The sequence below is a fragment of the Saccostrea cucullata genome, unplaced genomic scaffold (genome assembly GCF_032062105.1).
Source record: "Saccostrea cucullata isolate Sc308-1 unplaced genomic scaffold, CSIRO_AGI_Scuc_v1 ctg4002, whole genome shotgun sequence".
Lineage (NCBI taxonomy): Eukaryota > Metazoa > Mollusca > Bivalvia > Ostreida > Ostreidae > Saccostrea > Saccostrea cuccullata.
In genome coordinates, this window is record NW_026931817.1 from 11,364 (window position 1) to 32,500 (window position 21,137).

General features: G+C 33.3%; 1 protein-coding gene and 1 pseudogene across 1 annotated transcript; one reads left to right on the forward strand and one right to left on the reverse strand.

Annotated features, from left to right (window-relative positions):
• Window positions 1-423: 423 nt before the first annotated feature.
• Window positions 424-15,303, reverse strand: LOC134233606 (failed axon connections homolog). Its single transcript, XM_062715588.1, has 6 exons — window positions 15,048-15,303; window positions 13,213-13,348; window positions 4,985-5,181; window positions 3,764-3,969; window positions 3,507-3,623; window positions 424-954 (listed from the first exon to the last, which is right to left on the reverse strand). The coding sequence occupies exons 1-6, from the start codon at window positions 15,128-15,130 to the stop codon at window positions 812-814; spliced, it is 882 nt and encodes a 293-aa protein (XP_062571572.1). The 5' UTR covers window positions 15,131-15,303; the 3' UTR covers window positions 424-811.
• Window positions 15,304-15,381: 78 nt separating this feature from the next.
• LOC134233607 (actin-binding LIM protein 3-like) overlaps window positions 15,382-21,137 on the forward strand; it is a 19,548-nt pseudogene continuing 13,792 nt past the window's right edge.

A 21,137-nucleotide genomic window follows, 5' to 3' on the forward strand; every position in this document is an offset into this window, starting at 1 on the left:
CCCTTAGCAATACTATAATTTAAATATTTTCTTTAGTATCGTTCGAATTGTAAGCATCAGAAACTGTCTATGTCTTTTTTACAGACTTTACAACCGAAACAAACCATATGATAAAAATGTACATTTATTATCGATACACAAGAAAATTATAGGGATTAAAATGGTGCATCTTCAGCCGAACAAAATCTTTGTTTCTTACAATTTTTGTGCCACCGTAATCGAAGATTCGGAGGTATATTCTGTAGTTTTTGGCCTGTTTGTCCATCTGTCTGTCTTTTTGTCCGCAAAAACTTTAACCTTGTCAATAACCTTTTTGCATTAAGGGATCTGTAGCGTTATGGTCAAAGACAAATATATAAAACCATAACGCTACAGATCTGCAGCTATGCGAAATTGTAAATAAACCTTTCATTGAAAGATGCTTTGTGTGAAGTTTGCTTGCTTTGAGTTGTTCTGTTCTGAACAAAAAAATAAAATGGAAGCAAATATCACCGGACAAATCCCACCAGCCCATCCGGAAAAATTGATTCTGGGGCAAAAGCTCATATGAGCTTTATGAAAATGAATCACAACATGGCCAATGAATTTAGTACACTTAACAACATTTCAGTGAAAAATTGTAAAATGTTAAAATACAGTAAAACCTCAAACATTTACAACCTTTGGTCAAATGGTAACTTCTGGACTCAAAAATTTGAGGTCATGTTACTTTGCGCATGGACTTAACAATATTTTGGTTTCCAAACCAAATCCTTGATGGTAGAATTTCCAATACAATAGCCATAGCTATATTTAGGTTCTAAAACTATATTTAGGATCTTTCTTCTGGTGAATTGAAATAAATTTTCCCGTCATCATTTTCGTACTTGCTGCTTGTTAGAATATGGCTTTCCCAATCAGGCCAAAATCGTTGTTTCATCCGTTCACAGTAACGAACTATGTTTGGTAAATTTTCTGAAAGAAAAAAATATCAACATTTATGTAAAGGAAAGTACTCCACTGGCATTCTAAATACGATTTATGTATATGGATCTGTAATTTAAACCAACTATTATTCGCGTCATCTTTTATGCGCGATTCGTCGGTTTGAAATCAATCCACGACGGTTTATTTTTGCGACTGAGGAAAATATTCTCTACAAATACAAAACAAAATGAGTGGTTCGCGGCGAGTAGACCATTATATTATTTAAGGAATGAAGCTTATTTCAACTTTTGTTATACGATATAACATAATTTGGGGCAGTTTACGCTTTATGAACCGCGAAGCGGTTTATAAAAAAAAACGTGAATTGTTCCAAGTTATGTTATATCGTATAACATAAGTTGTAATAAACTTCATTCTTTATAATTTAATTTCAGTGTAGACAATGAGACAATTTTTCCTCCGGAAAAAGGCTACAAATTGAGTATTATTATAAAAGTAACGTCAAGCGGAGTAATACGTTTTTGACGTAACTCATTGTGACGTAGGCAAGTTATGTTATACAAAATATTACATGTTCCTCTGAATGATTCAGCCAATGAAATTGCTTGATACAAGTGAAATTAAATTATTAGTAAATAGCCCCCCCCCCTCTCGCGTACACTTACCCACTACAGATATGCTATGTTCACTTTGCATACAGTGAAATATATATGACTGATTTTCAATAATGATTCTCATGAAGAGCAGCCTATTATACACTCTATATAATACCTTTCAATACTGACAAAGTACAATAATTAGCAGTTTGTCATATCTCACAATGTAGTGAGTAGAATGAAAAAAAATGTGATGACGATTAATCAATACGAGTATTAATTAGTCGTACAAATTAGGGCTGTATCAATATATCGATACGTATCGATATTCAAGAAACATATCGTATCGAAAAACAACTTCCAATACGTATCGGACAGGCATTTTTTCTTCTAATTCTGTTAAAAAGATGGGAATCTCAATCACCAAAGATCATATTTCACTTCTTTGAATTAAAACTGTTCAATAATCAAATAATTATTAAGGAAATAACACAGTTTTTAGAATTATTACAAAAACATAGACAATTTTATTTTAACATTTTGATTTAACAGTCATTAAGAGTTTTAATTTGAAGTGTTAGTTGTAAAGACAACAAGACAAGAACTTTGAAATGGATAATAAAACACTTTAATTTTTATGAAAAACATGCATTAAATGATTTATAAGCCTTTTTTGATGGACTTTTTATAGTATCCAATATATCGCATATCGCTATAAAAAATATTGTATCGTATCGTATCGAAATTTTTTGCTCAATACACAGCCCTAGTACAAATCGAATGATGATTCAACAGAAACACGGGGCACGTTAAACACCAGAGGTGGAATCAGGTGCCGAGGAAAAGTAAGTATCCCTTTTTATAAAGCAAGTTAAAATACGAGACAACGCACACGATGGCCTGTATCTGCAGAAAAAGTCGTAAAAACAACCAAAAAAACCGAGGTCCCATAAAACGGTAAGCGTTAATATGATGAAAATCCCTCACTGCATAACTGCTAAATTCCGATTATAGGTCTCAATTTGAAACTCTCCACTGGCATACATTTATGTCTATGAGTGAAATATTCTTGAATGAGACGTAAAATAACATACAACCAACCAATCAATCGAATGGAAGTCAACAGCATTATTTTTCTACTCTCAAGAGTTTTTTTTAACAAAATAGGTCCTGCTTGTCAGGTCAATCAATAATGGAGTATAATTAATACCCATTGGAATTCCATCAGAATTTTCGCGGACGTGGTCTCCAGAGACAAGACAGGTATACCCGGGTAGTCATTAAAGAAATCTAGCATATTTTTGCTCCCCGCTTTCACTGAAAATGAGGGATATTAATTTTGGTCTGCCTTTCATCCATCCGTCTGTTTTTCTGTCTGTAACACTTTTGTTTCGTAAGATATCCCGAGAAGCTTTTTGAGTGTTTGCAGACATTTTACATAAAAACTCTCTATCTTAGGAAGCTAGACCCCTTCTTATTTTGAGGTCGAATAGTCAAAGGTCAAAGTCATAAATGTTGTCTGTTTAAACACTTTCATTTCAGCGCGATATTTCGAGGGCCCTTTGCAGTGAAATTTTATACTTCAGCTCCCTATTCATAAATTTAAATCTATTTAAACACTTTAATTTCCGCACGATATCTCGAGAAGCCTTTACGTTGAAATGGTATTCCTCAGCTTCCTGTGGCCTAAGAAAGACCCCTATTTATCTTGAGGTTAAAAGGTCAAGGACGTAAATTCATACATTCTGAGTGCTTCAAAACCTTCATTTCCGGGTGATATCTAAGAAGCTTTTGAAATTTTTTTTTTACCATAATTCCCTCTGCCCCGCCCCCACCCAGTAGACCTGCGCATGCTCTTCTTTTTCTTTAAAGTGGGTGGGTGAGTCAAAAATACAGACAGAAAGACGACAGGACGGATGGAGAGACGGACCAAAATTAATATATCCTACTTCCAGCGGGTGGGGTTTATAACTTTTTACCCACCTCTAACATATCTATCATGTTTTGAGTTCGGCATGTTCAATATTATCATGGTTAACATTCCAAACATCGCACAGTCTACTTCGCTAGGCTCAGATCCCATGAAAAACTCCTTGTCCCCTGAAATGAAAATAAAATCCACACAATTTATTTTTATAATAATGTTAAATTATGTAATTATATAACGACCTTTAACAAGCCCTTTTTTAGAAGTGAGAAATTTTAAAATTAAAATAAAATTTAAACTATTTATATATTACCAAGAAAGTTAGATATTGCAGTCATGTCATCCACAGCTATGGACCAGACCTCGTCCGGGGTGTGTCGGCCTATACCATGGCCCCACGTCTCTTTCTTGATGACGCGCTTGAGGAACCAAATGGTGAGCCAGAGTTTCAGCCCTTTGTACGGTATAACCTTCTCTACTGTTGATGTGTCCTCGCCGAACATTTCAATGCACATTGTCCTGTAACATTGTAGAATCTCATTATGTATCATTTACATTCCATTACATTGGTTGTGCTTTGTCGCCTATTTACATAATAACCGACATGCATGTAAAATACATGAGAATTATAGTGGATTACAATGGCCCGCTGCTCTTTCAGTATAATTTTTTACCCATCCTACTTAAAAAGGCGTTTTCAGACATCTCAATTTTTTTGATTGCACGGAAAACTCATCCATGCAATGTGAAGCGCAAATATAGAACGGAGCAAGAGGCCCATGGGTCACACTACTTATCACAGTTTTAGCAGGCGTGATTTTTTTTTCAGGAAATCATCTCATTTAAAACAAGCGAGATTTATAATAAATCAGTAAATAATTATGAAATTAGCTGTTAATATGTACATTTTGCTGTTGTACTTGCGTCAGACAGGTTTACATGTAAGTCATTGCTGACAAAACAGTCAAAATGTCTGCTGATAAAGTGTGTTCGTTCAACAAGACGGAAGTGTGTTCGTTAACAAGACGGAAATAAAAAAATAAACTCTGCCTTGTCGCATTTAACTGGAGACCAATTAAAAAAAATGTTCAAATTTTTAATATTAATAAGAATTAAAAGGTGAGATTCAAACAGCCCCCCCGGAGGTCAAGGTCGTTGAATTCATAAAATTCTGTCTGTTTTAACATTTTCCGCGCGAAGAAGCCTGTGAGATTTTGCAGTGAAATTTTATATTAAAACTCTCTATGGTCCAAGAAGAACCTATTGATTTTGAGGTCAAACGTTCAAAGTTCAAGGTCGTAAATTCATATATTCTGTCTGTGTGTTTAACTTTTATTTCCGGGCGATATTTTAAAAAGTTTATGATCTTTTGCGATGAAATTTTTCTACCATAACTCCATATTGCCTCGCCTGGCCCTCTTAATTAAAGTACCCCCTCATTTTGATCCTTCTAGATCCGCGCATGCTCTCTTTTTTTCTGAAGGACACAGATTATCTGAATTAGCTTATTATATAGAAATGAAAGACATTTTACCAATATAGATTTTCTTCAGTCATCTTTTGAAACGCTCTGGCCACTGCTTGATCTGAGGGAGACAGGTCGCCATTAACGTCCACGCCTCTTTTTTTCTTGATATAATCAATGCAGAACTGGGAATCGGCTATAGATTTCCCGTCATACTCTATCCAAGGTGTTTTTCTTTTGGAGGAAAACTTTCCCGAGTGATCGTTCTACAAATAAGCATTCATGAAGAAATCGATTAACCTTGTCGTGCGCATCTTCGTAATCATCAAAAAACTAGCCTAGATAATTTCAAACCACGTTTCCAAAATGCATGTTTCTTTATAATTTGGGAAATCTTTTATAATTAAGGAAATCCTTTGCAGTGTTTCTTTTTACATAGTGCAGTACATGTACATGTATGTGCAGTTGAGAAAATATCGATTTAAACATAAATTTGTAAATTTTCTGAAAATGTTAATTTCAAGTAAAAATTTCTGATTCAATATTCTTAACATGTCAGTTGTTTTATCTTTCAATAAAGAAAAGAACATGTTCTTAGAATTTTCAGTGATATTTACACTTATAATACATGTAATTCAGATGTAAAGTATACTGATGAACTAGACTCAGCAACGAGAAAGACCATAAATAAAACAAAATCGGTTAACTCGAGTACATTTTAGCATCCACGTTCCCTATATATATATATATATATATATATATATATATATATATATATATATATATATATATATATATATATATATATATATATAAAATCCAAATTCAAATGATAAACTCAAACTTTTATCTAAAGCGCTTTCGCCCCATGCGGGCTCATCAGTAGATTTGAAATTGTAAACAAGTTACATTATGACGTCATTCTCGTGACGTTATGTAGGCAACGTTATACATAATGATTGTGACGTAATAATAATCACAGTTCAATGAGGCGCACAGATAAAGTTTTACAGTTCATCTGATCAAAGTTAAGCGCCTATTATAAATGTACAATAATGGAGACATTTTATATAAAATGTACATAATAAAATAATTTGATATAAATTCCTTTTAGCAGTTCAATTTTGGTTTAAACAGATTTATAAAATATTGTTCTTTGGCTTTCCGTAATTGTTCATTTTCCTCTTTTATTTTGTAAAAAGGAAATATATAAAAATGTCCTTTGCCACAAGAATCAAAGTGTTCACTACATTGCGTGTTTCGTATGGTCGGATCCTTAATCTGTTGTTTGTGCACGCGAACACGATCGGCTAATTTGGTTCCGGTTTGTCCTATATAATTTTCCTCACATGTAGGACACGTCATACAGTATATAAGGTTTTTAGATTTACACGTCATAGAAGATTTAACGTCAAACTTCATTCCGTTTTTAAAAATAATGGTTTGGCCGGTTTTTAAAAATTGACAGGTTCCGCATCGTGGATCCTCGCACTTAGAAACCATCGGTTTCTCGGGGTTCGATGTAAATTTGGCAGTGGTAAGAATCTTTTTCAAATTGGGAGGTTGACGCCTGCTGTGTAGTATATCCTCTGGTTTAATAAGGTCCCTTAATGTTTCTGATTGTTGAATAATAGGGAAAAATTGTTTGGCAGTTTTAAAGATGTTGTGATTTCTTGGGTTGTGGGTTAGAACAAAAGGGATCTTTTCGTTGCTCTCCTCTTCGTGATGTCTAATAGTACGTAATTCGTTAATGGGTATTTCCTTTGCCTTTTGTATAGCAGCCTCAATTAATTTTGATGGATATTTTTGTCTAGAAAGAAAAATTCTTAGTTCACATAGTCTTGTATTTCTGCGCTCCTCATCAATAACAATAGTACAAATTCGCCTGGCCATATTGAATGGGATGTTTCGTTTAGTATGGGAGGGATGACATGAGTTGAAAATCAAATATTGATGGGAGTCTGTGCTCTTGTAATAGAGATCCGTTATGATTTTCCTTCCCTCTTTTATAATAAGAATGTCTAAAAATGGCAATCTGTCTTCGCTGATTTCCATTGTAAAATGCATACTTTCATGGAGCCGATTTAGAATGCTGTTAAACTGTTGTAGATCTTGTAGAGATTTTGTCCAAAAAATAAAACAGTCATCTAAGTAACGTTTCCAGTTTCTTTCAATGTATGTACCAAAATCCTCTCCAAAAAATGTTTTGCATTCTGAAAAAAGTTTTTCCTCCAGAAAGCCTAAAACGAGAGTTGCGTAGGTAGGGGCGACTTTTGTCCCCATTCTTGTCAATTTTTAAAAACCGGCCAAACCATTATTTTTAAAAACGGAATGAAGTTTGACGTTAAATCTTCTATGACGTGTAAATCTAAAAACCTTATATACTGTATGACGTGTCCTACATGTGAGGAAAATTATATAGGACAAACCGGAACCAAATTAGCCGATCGTGTTCGCGTGCACAAACAACAGATTAAGGATCCGACCATACGAAACACGCAATGTAGTGAACACTTTGATTCTTGTGGCAAAGGACATTTTTATATATTTCCTTTTTACAAAATAAAAGAGGAAAATGAACAATTACGGAAAGCCAAAGAACAATATTTTATAAATCTGTTTAAACCAAAATTGAACTGCTAAAAGGAATTTATATCAAATTATTTTATTATGTACATTTTATATAAAATGTCTCCATTATTGTACATTTATAATAGGCGCTTAACTTTGATCAGATGAACTGTAAAACTTTATCTGTGCGCCTCATTGAACTGTGATTATTATTACGTCACAATCATTATGTATAACGTTGCCTACATAACGTCACGAGAATGACGTCATAATGTAACTTGTTTACAATTTCAAATCTACTGATGAGCCCGCATGGGGCGAAAGCGCTTTAGATAAAAGTTTGAGTTTATCATTTGAATTTGGATTTTATTTTATCCCTATACCAAGGAAAAATAATTTTTTGAATATATATATATATATATATATATATATATATATATATATATATATATTGTACCCAGGGGATTCCCCGACGTAGATTTCCTGATATATTTATCTGTTTTCATTTTCTCCCTGTCACAAACGATTGATTTTCCCCCACCACCAAACTAAATATAGATTTTCCCAACGTTTGTGGTTCTTGATCTTATGACATTATTTGTGAAACATCTGGTTGCATAACGCCAGCAACCTACTATACTATCATCTCTATTAATTAAGAAAATGGGTGTCTAAAAAACTGAATTGCCATAATAAAAAGTCGGTTTAGTAGAATTCGTGCCTAGCGTAGGTTAATTGAAGATTTATTTTTCCCCTTTTTGTCTTTTAAAGTTTTAAAGTTGCTTAAATTATGCATCTTTGTATTAAATTGTAAATGACATGTTTCTTTTAAGTTTCACTTCATGCATTTAAATTCCCGCGGCATATTTTATATTATGTTTTTTTTTTAATTCTACGAAAGCTTATTGAGCTCAATTTGATAACGTAAATAAATATGTTTTCGTGTTTTAACGCGAAGTTTTGTCAATTTACGCGAACTTTTCGCGAAACACGAAATTACCGCGATGCTAGTATAACGCGAAACAATCGCAATACACTGTACATGTACGAGGGACGTTCAATACATAATGTCATTGGGACTCGAAAAAAGACACAAATTTTTTTTTTTTTTTTTTTTTACAATTTAGTCTTCATGATTTAATTAAAATATTCTCTTTTGATTAAAAAACATGTCCGTAACATTTTTATTCAATTTCTAATTGTTTTTAGAACTCATTTATGAGCATGACCCTTTGTATACTGGAATATGGCATATCCTATGATTTGCTGTACTTGTTTTTTTTCTTTCTGATGGTTGTTTTTCTAAGTTTGGGAAATGAAACAAGTCAAAGTTTGAAAGATCTGGCAAATTTTGTTGGTGTGACAAAACATTAACCCTCTGTTTATCCCCAAAACTCCTTTACTCTTCATGGCCTGTGGGTTTGGACGCTGTCATGAAGTGGACTCCTCATTCTGTTTCCTTCCTCTCATAAACCTTTCAATTTTTTTGCAAAAATTTGTTAAATAGACTCCTCCAGAAATTGAGCTTCCTCCCCGAATATGAATTTGAACAAGACCGCTAATATTTAAGGAAATAGCATATAAAACTGTTGTTGTGCCATTGCAAGTCTTTGTTCTTCTTAGGACTTTGCATTTTTGTCAAGTGCATCTTATTGTAAATTTGTTTTGAGGGTTTAAAGCAAAATGTATTCAACATGTTCAAGTTTCATTATCTATTTGAATTTCAGAAAAATGTGGATAAGTACAATTTTTGATTTTTTAAAAATAATTTTTTAGGCATTCCTACACGCTGACGTTTTCACTCATTTTTCAAAATATGGGGTGGCCTTTGAGTATTAAACTTTTTACTATCAAATGTTTCTTTAAAACAGAGTGAACTACCCCAAAAATGATGTCTATATATATTGGTTGTTGTATGTCCTTGTTGCCAAGGACGGTACCCAGTTTTGAAGCCCATTATATAATTTTTCTTTACTGAAATCCACCTGTTCATGTGTGTATAAAACAGACATTGGTTGCTGTAAATTTCACATATTTCAGTTAAATATATTTTTGGGATATTAACAAGTTTTACAGCTGCTTAAATGAAGCGTTTAATTTTACTCTAGTTTACTGATTCTTGACCATTTATTTTTAATGCAGTGTCTCGACTAGCCCTTGTTTTCCAGCTTCCAGCAATGAAATAATGCGATGAAAAGTGGTCACATAAACTGTTATCAATTCATGAAAGATTTTATAATGAGAGAACGTCAAGCTTAATCATATGATTTATATGCTGTATGACATCGAGCTAATGACATTATTTATTGAACGTCCCTCGTATATAACGCAAAAAGAACCCGGATATAATAGAATAATTTTGCCTTTCGATGTAAAACAACAACAAATCCGTCAAATAAACAACATGTACAATTGTTTGAAACATTGAATTTGAAATCGGTTTTAGCATTAGATTATATAATTTTGTGAAACATCTGGTTGCAACCTACTATATCTTTATCTCTACTAATTAGAAACGGGTGACTAAAAAAAAAACTGAATTGCCATCATAAAATTTCAAGTGAGTCTGTTTTGTACAATTCGTGATTTTAACATAGCGTAGGTTAATTGAAGATTTCTTTTCCCCGATTAGACTAAAGTTAAAAGTTGCTTTAATTTTGTACCTTTGTATTTAATTGGATGACATATATCTTTAAAATTTCAATTCCTGCCTATAAATTCCCACGGCATAATGTTTTTTTCTTTAAATTCTACGAAAGTTTATTGAACTCAATTTGATAACGTAAATAAATATTTCTTCGTGTTTTAACGCGACGTTTTGCCAATTTTTCTCGAACTTTTCGCAAAACACAAAATTTCCGCAATATTAGTATAGATCGCAACAATCGCGATATAACGGAGAAAAAGCGCGACTAAATACATTATAATGATTTTGCCCTTCGATGTAAAAAAAAAAAAAAAAACCCGACAAATAAACATGTACAATTGTTTGAAACATTGAATTTCAAATCGATTTAAGCATTATTATAGTGTTATTCTGGAGTCTGATATCATAAAGAAAAAGTCATGGAATTCACACTTTAAAAATGAGGTGTCACGCATAGTAACCCGATTTAGTTTATTGTATATGTTTGTACAAAAAGGGTATAGCATTGGATTGTAGCGGTGAATAAAATATTCTGTAACTTTCATCACACATGTTGAAGTTGTTATTAGTGTGAACATAAAAAAATTCCTCTGAAACAACAATAAATTCACAGTTATGTGATAGCGTAATTTTTAAAAAAAGTTTTTGCTACTCTAAAATATATACATGTAGTAAAAAAATATATGCATGTGTTACATAGAGAGATCAATTCACAACAATTTTATGCACGTATTACTTTAATAAAGGTATTTTATTCACGTTCATGTATAAGTATACTTTTCATTGCATGTTGATCGATCTTAGCTTTTAATATACCGGGTATTTGTAGATAGCGATATTCAAGTTTCTTTTCCAAACAAGAATTTATTCAGCAATCATTATCAGAATTTCGTCTTTGACTGTGGTAAAATTTAAACTGAATGAAAAGTTCTTTTCTAGTGTAGACATTTCAAAAGTATAAACCTATTTGATAGATTACTCATAATTCTTTATTATTAGCTTTAAATTATGATCGAGGTTTGGGTTGATTTCGCCAACGTACATGTACCCTCCTCTCCCCACCTCCGCCCACCCTAAAAAAAAAACGCACTGGAATAGGCTTAAAATAATTTGAAATCTCCTGGGTGCCTTTCATCCTTTTCTTACTACATTTGTTGTATCTATGCCATTTTCATAAACGGTAATCACAGGCTCCATGTGGCATCTTCCCAGTATCAAGGTTTTATGATACCCGGTATTAGTCTTCTAAACAAATCCTTGACAAAAATCGTTTTTAAAAAGTCGGGCCAGGAAGCTATGTACTGTTTCATTTGTTCCCTGTCTACGACTGGTCCAAATAAGAAAACGGGCTTCCCTGCAGGAAAGTTTAGGGAAAAATATGACTTGTCTTCAAAAATTACCTATTTCGTAGGATTTGTGACTACTAATACCTCCAATGAAATATCGGAGATTGGTTTTTAAAAGTGTCGTGTTGTAAATTTTGAATTTACCGGGTGGGAGTAGATACAAAATTCACAATATGACAACTAAATTTTGTATTTACTAGTAAATCTTTTTTATTTGCAAGAACTTTATTTTCGTGTAATTACGCGAGACAGTGTTCTCACGAAAATTTTATTCTCGCCTACAATTAATAAATATTCCTTCAGATTATATATAGTAACTACAATTCGTAAACCGTTTGTCCCAAGAGTCAATAACTATCTCGCGAAAATAAGGTATCGCGAAAATTTAATGATCTTCAAAATATTCTCAATGATTGTTATTTGTTAATAATACATGTACTTAACCCTGCGTAATGTAAAACCACAAACCCAACTTTTGTCAAGGGTTTGTGAAGAGGTATATGAATTATCACAAACCTCGACACTGTGAAGATTCCACGTGCCAGAAACACAGAACTTTGAATTCTTATTATTTTTTGTCAATCATGAGTGAAATATCAAGATAAAAACAACAATCAAGCCAATAGATATTGGGAGCAGAGCAGACACGGATCTCTAAAAAACATCAGAGTTGGGATCAGATGCCCTGAAGGCGAAAGCGGTCCAATCCCTTGTGCTCCTTGATCGATCAACGGAAAAAGATTCGTAGACAATTCATTGTGGGAAAATGAGCTAACAATTCATAGAAAAAAGTCAGTCAACGTTCGACTTGACGATAGATTTCATTTGCTAACTAGGCCATTGTATCGACCATATACTGTACATGTAATTGACGTATTGATGATGATAAACGAGACTGTTGTTTTCATCAACTTATTTATCTATAATTTGTTTCATTTTGATTAGGAAATTGTTCGTATGTAGAGCATGTTCTTGCATTTCGATTCAAATGGGAGACAGTCACATAAGCATAATAACGGTAAGCTTCTTATGGAGGTGATGAGGTGATGATGGTATTTATAAATACTACTAGTAAAAGAGGAAAAGTTGAAGCCATAAAATTTATCCTCAAGACTAGTGTCGTTTTTAGGTTGAAATTATACATTCGAATAACGGCCTCAGGCAGACAGTTTGGTTCTTAGGCCCGACAAAACGCATGTTGCCCTCGAACTCAGTCAATAAATGTGATGTAATCTCAGTTCCATTAATTGTTAACAACAACGAATGAAAATGAGATTAAGCTCTGCCCATTCTGTGACGTAAGCGGTCAAACATCTCATCGACCGGTCCAACATCTCTCTCAGCGGTCCAACATCGATTTTTTATGCCCGCTCAGCAAAACATTAGAAATGTTGGACTTTTTTCGTAAAATTTTGAATAGGAACAAATTTTCAAAGGTAAAACAATGACTTTTTTTGCTAGCAAAGTATCCGGATATGAAATAGATGTCTCAGACTCTGTCGTGTGTTTAATATTATGTCGTTTACTGATTTTTATTTGAAAATTAAAATAAGCTAGTACACGACTATTATAGTCGTGTACCTATAGTTCAATTTTCGATCTCCAAAATCTAAATAGATATTGTCAATCAGAAATTCAAAGACCTAAGGTCATTTTGATCATTGTTTTGTTACTTTACTTAGAAATTTAAGAACTCTGACCCCCTTCCCCTCTCAATCTGCACATATACTCACAACGTATGGAGTTTTCGTCATCCGTAAAAACGTCTCCAATTTTAAAGGAAAGGGGGAGACACTTGGTGCAAATGGACCTCTGCCGATTTGATACAGAATGACCACATCCGGTGGGACTTGATGACGCCTTGTTGACCTGTAAATAATGAATAAATCAGATCAGATCCTTACAATACAGTAGCTATATATACGTAATAAATTAAGAATTGACATGTGCTCTCTCAATCTATATGGTGCATGGGGATGAGCGGATTTTCTTCACCGCGACATATTAAGATTGATGATACATGTATATGTGTTCTAAAACTTAAAGGAAGGAGGTAATATTATTTTATTTACTTCACTGTGTACATTTAAAGTTCATCGATCCTCTGATAAGAGAGATAACTCTTAATGACATAAATGTCTATTATTCCTTTATAGATTTGTCAAGTTGAAGTGTCTTTAATTTTGTCTAATTTTGCCTTCTCAAGATAGCTGAGCTATGCTATAATTTTTACTTATAAAATACATTTCTTTTGGAAAATGATTAACGTTCAAGCAACTTTTTATATGTGTAAGCAGAGGGTTTATGAACCTTAACAACCTCCGAAAATCCCCAGGAAGCCTGAATTCTTTCCCCTCCCCTCCTCGATCAGCGCATGCCTCCATCCAGTAAATTTAAAACGATAGTATAAAATTAGTATTAAATAACAAGATTTTTTTTTACTGAAAGCAAATCTCGATCGGCAATGACTTAATCCTTTAGGGTGATAATGAACACTATATTCATGTATATAATATACATGTACAAATGTACAAAATGTCATAAAAACTCCTATCGATTCTCTGGGACTGTAGCCATGCAGCCTTTATTGCGAAAGAAGGTCTTCATATCCTTAATCAGAAAAAAGCAATACATGCTGCATTTTCATTTCCTGACAAACTTTTTCCGTTGACATCTATGGTCTTTATCGATCTAAGCATTTATATCTTTAAGGAGAGGTACACGCATTCCTTGGGGCCCAATCATCCTCATCCTAGCCCCCCCCCCCCTTTGTTCAAAAAGGTTATTATTTAATATTTTTATTTGGTATTTATATATATATTCTTCATTTCTTTGCATGTACATGAAAATATTATAATATATAATTACACTCGTATGTCTTAATTTTAAAAAAATCGCAAGAATTGTAATCACAGCTTCTTTTGTTCATTTTTATTATATATTATATATTTTTGAATTTACATAAAATTGTTGAGAAAGTATAATATTTAAAGTGCAAATACTAGCCCCCTTGTCTTTTTCTTATATTATGAAAAATGACATTGTTAATCTAAGCGACATATGTTATGATCTAGCCCTGGGTGCGTTTACACGTGGACCATTATACATATATATATATTGTTGAATGTTTGAAAACTGAATGGAAATTTTTTTTTCACGCACTCACGATATTATTTACCCTTATGCTCTAAAATTAAATCCTAATATATATAAAAAAAAATGTTCATCGATGACGAAACCCCGTGGAGTCCAGTTTCTATCATTTGCTATGCTACAGTTTTTACATTTAATTTATATTTTTAATAAATTAGAAATTTGAAAAGCTTAATTAATTATGTTTTATCGGTATCTGAACAAAAAAATGAAAAAGAAAATAAAGAATCTGAGTAATAATTCACCAATTTAGGCAGCATATTATATTTACAATAAAGATGTGAATTGAGATCTTATATAAAATAAACTCTATAGATAGAAAGAGTTTAAATGCCCCGAACGTTTAACAGCTGGCTTACGTTGACCGATGGGTTACCTCCTACCGGACGAACGAAAAAGTAAAATATATACATACCACTTGTATAGGAAAGATCCAAGTCTGAATACTATCAAGGTTAATATTATAACAATTCCAGCAATCAAAATTTCTAGTAACATTTTCGCTGTAAGTCTTGTCTGTCTGCATATATCCCCGGCCCATTGGTTTTAAGAACCCCACAAGTGCAGAACGACTACAGTGTCAAAATAATGGACCCTGCATATATTTTATTAACTTAATCGATCACTTTCTTCCCGTTTTTCTCAACATAATATCACAAAGTGAGAGTTTTAATTAAAATCAGCGGATTCAGATGCGACATTTATCAAGTACGCGCTAATTAGTTTCTAAACGTAATGCTAGACTCCCCCTTTGCGAGTTGGAAGTGGAATCGTCCACAGTTTGTTGACATTTGAGAACTTCCTTTCGGCTGTGTATACACAACATGTGGATGGCAAAGGAGATATATTTACCCATATGCTGACATAAAATACCGGGTTAGTGGGATCTTCTCTATCATGGGTGAGTATTTCTGCATAAATCGGTTGTTATTCGAGATTCACCGACCATGTTAAAAATGTCGAAGCATGACACTCGAGCAATAAACATTAGCCGCCTTATTCTATATATTTGACAGTTTCTCCGTACTGCGTGTTTACATTTTTAATTCAGTGGTCACCATTTACACATCATAGTTTTGTTTATGGACTCTTGGTCAATAAAGACATTTATATAACACTCATTATAAGTAGATTAGCTTTTGCAAATTACCCAGAAAAATTCAAGATGGCGGATCTTTGGAAACCCTCATCATCAACATTATCCGACACGAACAGGCATGCGACCTACTGTGAAAAAACCTGGTTAAGGACGCACTCGTTATTTAAGACATAAAACAACACATCAGACCCCCTGTGTTGGCTGTTGAACTATGTGACAGGGGTGAATTTGAAACTGGGAGGAAAATGTAATAGAATATGTGTAGCACTGGGATATAATTAGTTTCATGCTATCTCACTACAGGAACCTGACCTAGGTCAATATTTATGAGTCACTTCTAAATGCTCCTTTTGTCCAAACTGTGTGTATACTAAGATAAAATCATTGAAAACTTTCATGTACCATGTATACAGTCCTCAGGAATGTGTTAACTAATAAATGCATAAAATGCTAGGTTAACAATGCACCTCTGTACAGGTATATTTTGTATTCAGAATATACATCTATTTGAAATTGTTGATTATTGACACATGTGCACATATTTCTAGTACCGGTAGTACACAGTCAATCATACTGAGCTTCAGTTACACTATAAATATAACCAGATAAATGTCATATAGTACATAAACTGCGTTTTATGGCCATCTCTCTGCTTATTCTTGTCAGTCAACATATACAACTGAAATTTAATCAATCAGCATAATGAACATATACATGTATTGTTTATTAGAAGTGTTTTACATGCTGAGAAAGAATAAATTACCAAAGACATTCAATAAGCAAGGAGATACATAAGTTCAATCATAATTAAGATTTCCTTTAAATTAGGTACATGTACATAGTGTAAATGTACTGTCATATATGTGATATTTAAGACTGCTGGTGTTATGATTGCCATGGAAACACCCCCCTATCCCCCTCCCTTCTTATTTCATGTTTGATATGTGTTTGTTAACATTAATGAATCTGTAATCATTATAGATTTAACTTTGACAAGTTTTAGATTTCACTCTTGCAAAATAATACTTGGGTTTACAAGAAATATTTCATAAATTGGTCAGTGAACTCAATAAGGTGAGGAGCATGCTGCAATAATACTTAAAATGGCTTTGCATTCCCCCTTCCTTGAAAAATAAAATGGAAATTTTAAGTGAATGAGATGAAAATTGAGGTTGAGTTTTGTGGCCCTAGAGCCTGATGTGTTTAAAACAGGAAAACAACTGCCCATAATTTGAATTGTCTTCACAAAGTAACAAACAAAATCATTTGACAATCAGTCATTATGCACAACTGTGCCATATCATTTTCTAATAAAACTTTGTGTGACTGAGCTACATAACCACAAAGAATTACATATATTGGAACCAAACATTTTTTTTTATCAACATGATCAATCAGTGTAAAGTTTGTGTTGTAAACAACTTGAAAATAAATAAAAAATACTGGGGTTTTATATCCCATTATTTTTTTTCAATTTATTTTTTATTTAGCTGTTTAGCTACCCTCCCAAAAATTATCTACTTTTTAATTTTTGTTTAACTGTGGGGGCGATTTTTGAGAAAACAAATTTTATAAACTTAAAAGTAACTTATATTAAATCATGATAACATTGGGCTATTACAAGTAACAGTTTTTTTCTTGAATTATTGAAAATGATCCAGCAGCATGAAATTTACATGATGTAACTATTCTGGCCCCCTCTTAGTATATTGGATTTTAGATTCAGAGTAATAATTCCCAAGTGTAGCCACTGTAGGTAGACTCTTTTGCCAGATTTACATAAAGTATTTATGTAGTTCAATCAACATGATTAAGCATCAGGTTATTTAATTAATTACTATCAATTCGGTTTCCTTGCTTGTCAAAAGTTCGTTAATGAGTATCTTATGAAGCTTAATAATATTTCATTACTAGTGAATGTTTATATTTAGATTATGATGTTAAATTTAGAGGAAAAAAAATATTCCGGTGTAGGTAGTTCTGTGTTAAAAGTTCTCCAGAAAAATAATTTTTCAGGTACCGTAGAAAATGTCAATATTTATTTGCAATTCAGTTGTAGGAGTCAGTAAAATAATTATTGTTTACTATGTTACCATGGATACAGGTCAGAAATCATCAAAACCCAGAGACTTGGATGGGGAACCTTCCCCTACGCCTCGCAAGTCTCCGAAGAGAGGAGGAATGAGGCACCCAGAGAGATCAGAAACAGCCTCCCCCCTCAGGTCAGAGTCAGCTCCCGTCATGGAGCAGAGAATCAGTGTAGGGGACTCGCCAAATCTTCCAAAGAGCATTTCCTTAAATCTGGCATCTTCTAGCTCGGAACAAGAAACGGACTACGATCAGCAAGACGCCGACTATGAACAAAAGGAAAATGTTCCTCAGACCTGGACGGAAAAATCCATTTCCGATAGTCCCCTAAGGATGAACGGCACTCACATGGAGCCCTTCACGCCAAAGATGGTCAACGGAGAAATGCTTCCTCGGGCAGCCTCTACGCCCGCGACCACCTCAATGTTGTGTACGGAACAATTACGTAAGTATTACAGATTAGGAAGAATGCAGCTACTTGAAAACAAACGTCTCACTTGATAAACATGATAAATATCAGATGTTTTGTCCAGGGAAAAGAAAAACAGCATTCTGAGTGACATTCACAGATGCATACATGTATTTTGTAATTTTGAGATAATGATGCATTAAAAAAAACCCTTAACAACAACATATTCATAAAGGGTTTGAGGTATTCATAAATGCCATAGTCACAAAATAGAAAAAAATAAGTGTTTTTTTTATTGCTCTATTTTGATTTTTTTTTTACACATTCTTGTATCAGTGTTTATGTAATTTTGAAGAACAGTCAACAAGTTTAAAATGTTTTCAGAATTATAAGAACCATTTTCAAGAAAAGATTGGCATAATAGGGGATTCATTCAGAGATTGGAAGATGGGGGGGGGGGGGGGAGTGTTGGGGTTGGAACATTCATTCATTCTACATAACAACATGATAAAAGATTTTAACATTTAGATTTGAATCAAATCTTTTCCTACGAGGAATTGGTCTGAAAAATGGGGACATATTTGAAAGTCATTGTGAAATATCTGTGAAATTTAAGCTTATAAAAGAGGGGTTAAATTAATCATACAGAACAATCAAAATAGCTGACAAAGATTATTATTCTCTCTCTCTCTTACTTATCACATGCTTTTAGATTTAGTCCATGATTCTAGTACATGTAACATCAAATGGAAAATTTGCAATCATAACAGTGGCTTAAATTGTCAAAATAAGTTACATAGACTTTGGATATTATTTAGGCTATATTCTTTTCATGTTTGAGATTAATTTTAACTAATTTTTAATTTATATAGATATAAACACAGACTCAGATCAGGAGCATACAGACCAAAGTGATGATGAAGCTCTCACACCTGTCAGTCAGGTAAGTTATTATTAAGGTTAACATCCACCAGACAGGTAAGTGATGATGTCAGACAGGCAAGTGATGATGTCAGACAGGTAAGTGATGATGTAGTCAAGTAGTCTTTTATGAAGTTAACACAGACCAGACAGGTAAATGATGGTGCCAGACAGATAATTGATGATGTCAGACAGATAATTGATGTTATTATACTTCTGTTAAAATGTTTCCTATATAAAGTTTAGAAGGTAAAATTAAAATAGCTATCTTTAATAGTTCACGCATAGCAAAGCTATATCCCGGGGTTTAGTTTTTGCTATCCACCCTCGGGAAATTTTCATGCAATTTTTGCCGCCAATTTTGATTTGCAGCGATAAATCTATTGACTGATGATGTCATAAGGACTTCAGTAGCATTGTGACGTCATCAGGTTTTCAGATTATTCTTGCAGTATTATCTTACTACTAAAAAATACAAACCTCAGAAATTATATTATACATCAGTATAATAAAACACTTATCCACTGGGTGTGAGTGGGATAGCTCTTTTATCAAACCCTTGACAGAAACTATTCCCCTCGGGCAAGCCCTCGGGGAATAGTTCTCTGTCGCGGGTTTGATAAAAGAGCTATCCCACTCACACCCAGTGGATAAGTGTATAATGTCAGATAGATAATTGATGATGTCAGGCAGGTAAGTAATGATATCAGGCAGGTAAGTGATGATGTCAGACAGGTTTGTGATGATGTCAGACAGGTTATTGATGATGTCAGACAGGTAATTAATAATGTCAGTAAGGGCGAAACGATTACACGTGTAAACGGCGACGTTTTGATTATATGCTCTAAACGTTTACAGTTTGAGTAAACGTTTACACGAAGGTCATTATCAATGTCTATCAGAAATAAAGTTTAACACAAAAAAAATTGTTTTATTTCATAATTTACAAAAGAAACACCGTCTTTGGCCATTTGATAAGCAACAATCTAAACCGGAAACATATTGAATGAAAATATCTAAAACCCGATACGGGCTAACATAATTAATTCCGATTTCCGAGTTGCTAATACTAGCGATGTTTTACGACACTTGAAATATAAAACTTGATATATTTTGATTAAATAAATATAATACATTTTTCACAAGTCTTTGAAAAGTTTCAATACATTCAGCAGGTCCTGTTTTACTTTTTTCGAGATTAAAAGATCCATCTTTACAATTATTTTTTCTACGTCCGGTAACCAAACAAACCAAGCAGTTGGGTGACGAGGTCGTAAGTGAATGAATTTAATGCGCCTCAAATTCTTACGGTTAAATCACAATGACCAACAATAAATTTGTAATAACAGCTCATACTTATATTAAAGTGAAAGAATTGATTATTAAATTCGAGTTTCATGAATGAGTAGCCATAAAAATCCAACATAGAATATTTCCCGTTTAAACGGTACCGTTTCGTTTACTGCTATCCGTTTAAACGTTTACAAAATTCAGTAAACGTTTCACCCTTAAATGTCAGACAGGTTATTAATGATGTCAGACAGGTCAGTGATGATGTCAGACAGGTCATTGATGATGTCAGACAGGTAATTAATAATGTCAGACAGGTCAGTGATGATGTCAGACAGGTAAGTGATGATGTCGGAGAGGAAAGAGAATATGAAGCTTTCACATCCATCAGACAGGTAAGTTTTTATAATGCGAACACCCATCAGTTAAGTAAGTAAAGATGGAGAAACTAAAGCATGTTAAAATTAGGTAAATTATAGCCAAACCTTAAAACTGAAAGAAATGTGATGATGGTATTGATGAACTTCAGATGAAGTTGGAATTCTAGCTCTTGGTTGGTGATAAAGAAATAGAATGATATACATGTATATGTCAATGCTCTAAATTGGAATTTCTTATAGCTAGTCATTTAGTCAGGTTTTAAAGCTAAACCCACTTTTTAAAAAACCTGACAGATTGATGTTTGGGCTTACAAATTG